This window comes from Helobdella robusta (assembly GCF_000326865.2).
Source record: "Helobdella robusta unplaced genomic scaffold HELROscaffold_37, whole genome shotgun sequence".
Classification (NCBI taxonomy): Eukaryota; Metazoa; Annelida; class Clitellata; order Rhynchobdellida; family Glossiphoniidae; genus Helobdella; species Helobdella robusta.
In genome coordinates, this window is record NW_008704785.1 from 9,553 (window position 1) to 12,080 (window position 2,528).

Consider the following 2,528-nt stretch of genomic DNA (forward strand, 5'->3'; position numbering starts at 1 on the left):
GACTTCTTCGACGTCATTAAGAAATGACGTGGCTGTGACGTCAGAGTGTTCCGCCAACAATTCGTCGAGGAAAGATGGATCAGTCGCCGCAAGGAAATCATCATTATTGTTGTTGTTGTTGTCGAGATTGTTCTCGAGGATGTTGTTGTTGTGTACGAAGTTGTTGTTGTTGTTGTTGTTGTTGTTGGTTTGCTGCTTAAACATGCTCTGATTAAAATTGGCACTTGACTTGCTGTCACATCTGTTAAGTTTGTTGTCTCTATTATTGTTGTTGTTGTTGTGGTTAATGTTGTTGTTTATATAATTGTTGTTGTTTATAAAGTTGTTGTTGTTGTTGTTGTTGCCGGCATATGCAAACATGTTCTTCTGATCAAAGTTCAAACTATTCTCACTACTTTTACAGTTGACCGACTCCATGGGTGAGGTCATGCTGTTGACGTCATTCAAAGATGCCGAAGTTGATTTTGACAGCAACAACTGTTGCTGATGCTGATGATGTTGTTGATGTAGTGGTTGTTGATGTTGTAGCTGTTGATGTTGCGGCTGTTGATGTTGTGGCTGTTGGTGTTGTGGCTGTTGGTGTTGCTGACGACGACGACGACGTTGATGATTGTTCAAGCAGAGGGAAAGCGTACATCCGTCACGTGACAGGCAGCCGCTGCTGTTAGCGGCTGACGACGGCGTTTTCGGTTGAAAATTAGGCTGCGATTGCTGCTGCTTCAACTGTTCGACCTTAGAAAGTTGAGCGTGCAAGCGAGATGCAACAAAACCACCCGGATGTAACCTTGGCCGACCTACCGGCCTTGAACTTAACCTTTCACCCCTGCCGCGCCCTCTCACGGGGTACGATGTTGTTGACGTTGAAGTAGATGTTGATTTGAAGTCGTTGTGAGAGCCACCGTTGTGGTTGCTGCTGCTGCTGCCTGCACGACCTCTGCCACCGCGCCCCCAATGTTGTTGTTGTTGTTGGGGCATGTTGTTGTTGCTGTTGTTGACATCTTGGTGAGATTGTTGTTGGTGGAAGATAGAGAGGTCGTTGTTGTTGTTGTTGTTGTCATGTAGTGCCAAACTAAGCAAAAATATTAATTAAAATAATTTTTATTTATTTATTCAGTAAGTCATTCATTCATCTATTATTAAATTGTATATCTAACACGCCAATTCGTTCATTCATACAATCATTCATTAATTCATTCTTTTGCCCATTCATTCATTCATCCATCTATCTATCCATACATTCATTCATTCATTCTTTCATTCATTCATTCATTCATTCACCTATCTTTCTGTTTGCTGTTTCCAATGATGGCTTTTACGAGACTGGAGGAGGCGGATCCATTCAACTCTGCGTCATCCAGGCATTCTCTGTGATAGGTGGATGGTTGTTGTTGGTTGGTGGTTGAAAAATTTTGATTGGTAGATAGATGGTTGTTGTTAGTTGGTGGTTGGAGAATTTTGACTGGTGGTTGAGATTTTTGGTGGTTGAGATTTGAATGGGGGTTGAGTGTTTTGATTGGGGGTTGGAGAATTTTGATTGGCGGTTGAGATTTTTGATTGGTGGTTGAGAGTTCTTATTGGTTGATGAGAGTTCTTGATTGTTGGTTGGCAAATTTTGATTGGTCGACGATAATTTTAACTGTTGGTTGAGAGTTTTTGATTGGTTGTTGAAAGTTTTTAAATGGTCATTAAAAGTTGACCAATCATCTCAACAGCATCATCACCAGAATGTCATCACCAACTCACCGGACGATGGAGTGAGTGGACATGATGAAATCGAGTTTGGGATTGGCGGGATTTTTGAAGAGCTGACTTTTCGTCTGCACGAACACGTACCTATCTTCTCTCAGTTTGAACCTGTAGACTCCGCTTGTATTCGTGCCGCTCGTCAGCACTATGGTAATTTTAGGGAAGGGGGGATTATTATTATTATTATTATTATTATTAGTAGTGGTAGTAGTGATAATAGTAGTAGTAGTAGTAGTAGTAGTAGTAGAGGTAGTAGTAGTAGTAGTAGTAGTAGTAGTAGTAGTAGTAGTAGTAGTTAGTAGTAAGTAGTAGTTGTAGTAGTAGTAGTAGTAGTAGTAGTAGTAGTAGTAGTAGTAGTAGTTAGTAGTAAGTAGTAGTTGTAGTAGTAGTAGTAGTAGTAGTAGTAGTAGTAGTAGTAGTTAGTAGTAAGTAGTAGTTGTAGTAGTTGTAGTAGTAGTAGTAGTAGTAGTAGTAGTAATCGTGATGAGGATGATTTAAAAGATGTTGGTTGGTGGTAATATAGAGATAATGATGTTGGTGATAATGATGATGATGATGATGTTAAGCTAGTGATAATGAAGAAAATGATGATGATGAGGATGACGACGATCTTTCTTACTGACCCTCCCTCTGATGTTTGAAGAGCTGCGGTTGTCGTTTGGGTGGCAGGAGTGGTTGATGTTCTGTCCTACCAGGTTCGATGCCCCCACGTTCAAACCGCTGTGTGGGTGAATGAATGAATGAGTGAATGAGTGAATGAATGAATGAATGAATGAATGAAC

At 40.6% G+C, this 2,528-nt stretch overlaps 1 protein-coding gene across 1 annotated transcript in view; it reads right to left on the reverse strand.

Annotated features, from left to right (window-relative positions):
• HELRODRAFT_176193 (hypothetical protein) overlaps positions 1 to 2,528 on the reverse strand; it is a gene marked incomplete at both ends in the record, with an annotated part of 12,483 nt that overhangs the window by 4,941 nt on the left and 5,014 nt on the right. Inside the window, 4 exons of the mRNA XM_009023681.1 lie at positions 29 to 1,069; positions 1,279 to 1,365; positions 1,744 to 1,891; positions 2,366 to 2,466. Of these exons, the coding sequence (XP_009021929.1) occupies positions 29 to 1,069; positions 1,279 to 1,365; positions 1,744 to 1,891; positions 2,366 to 2,466 (1,377 nt within the window). The remainder of the gene's footprint in view (positions 1 to 28; positions 1,070 to 1,278; positions 1,366 to 1,743; positions 1,892 to 2,365; positions 2,467 to 2,528) is intronic.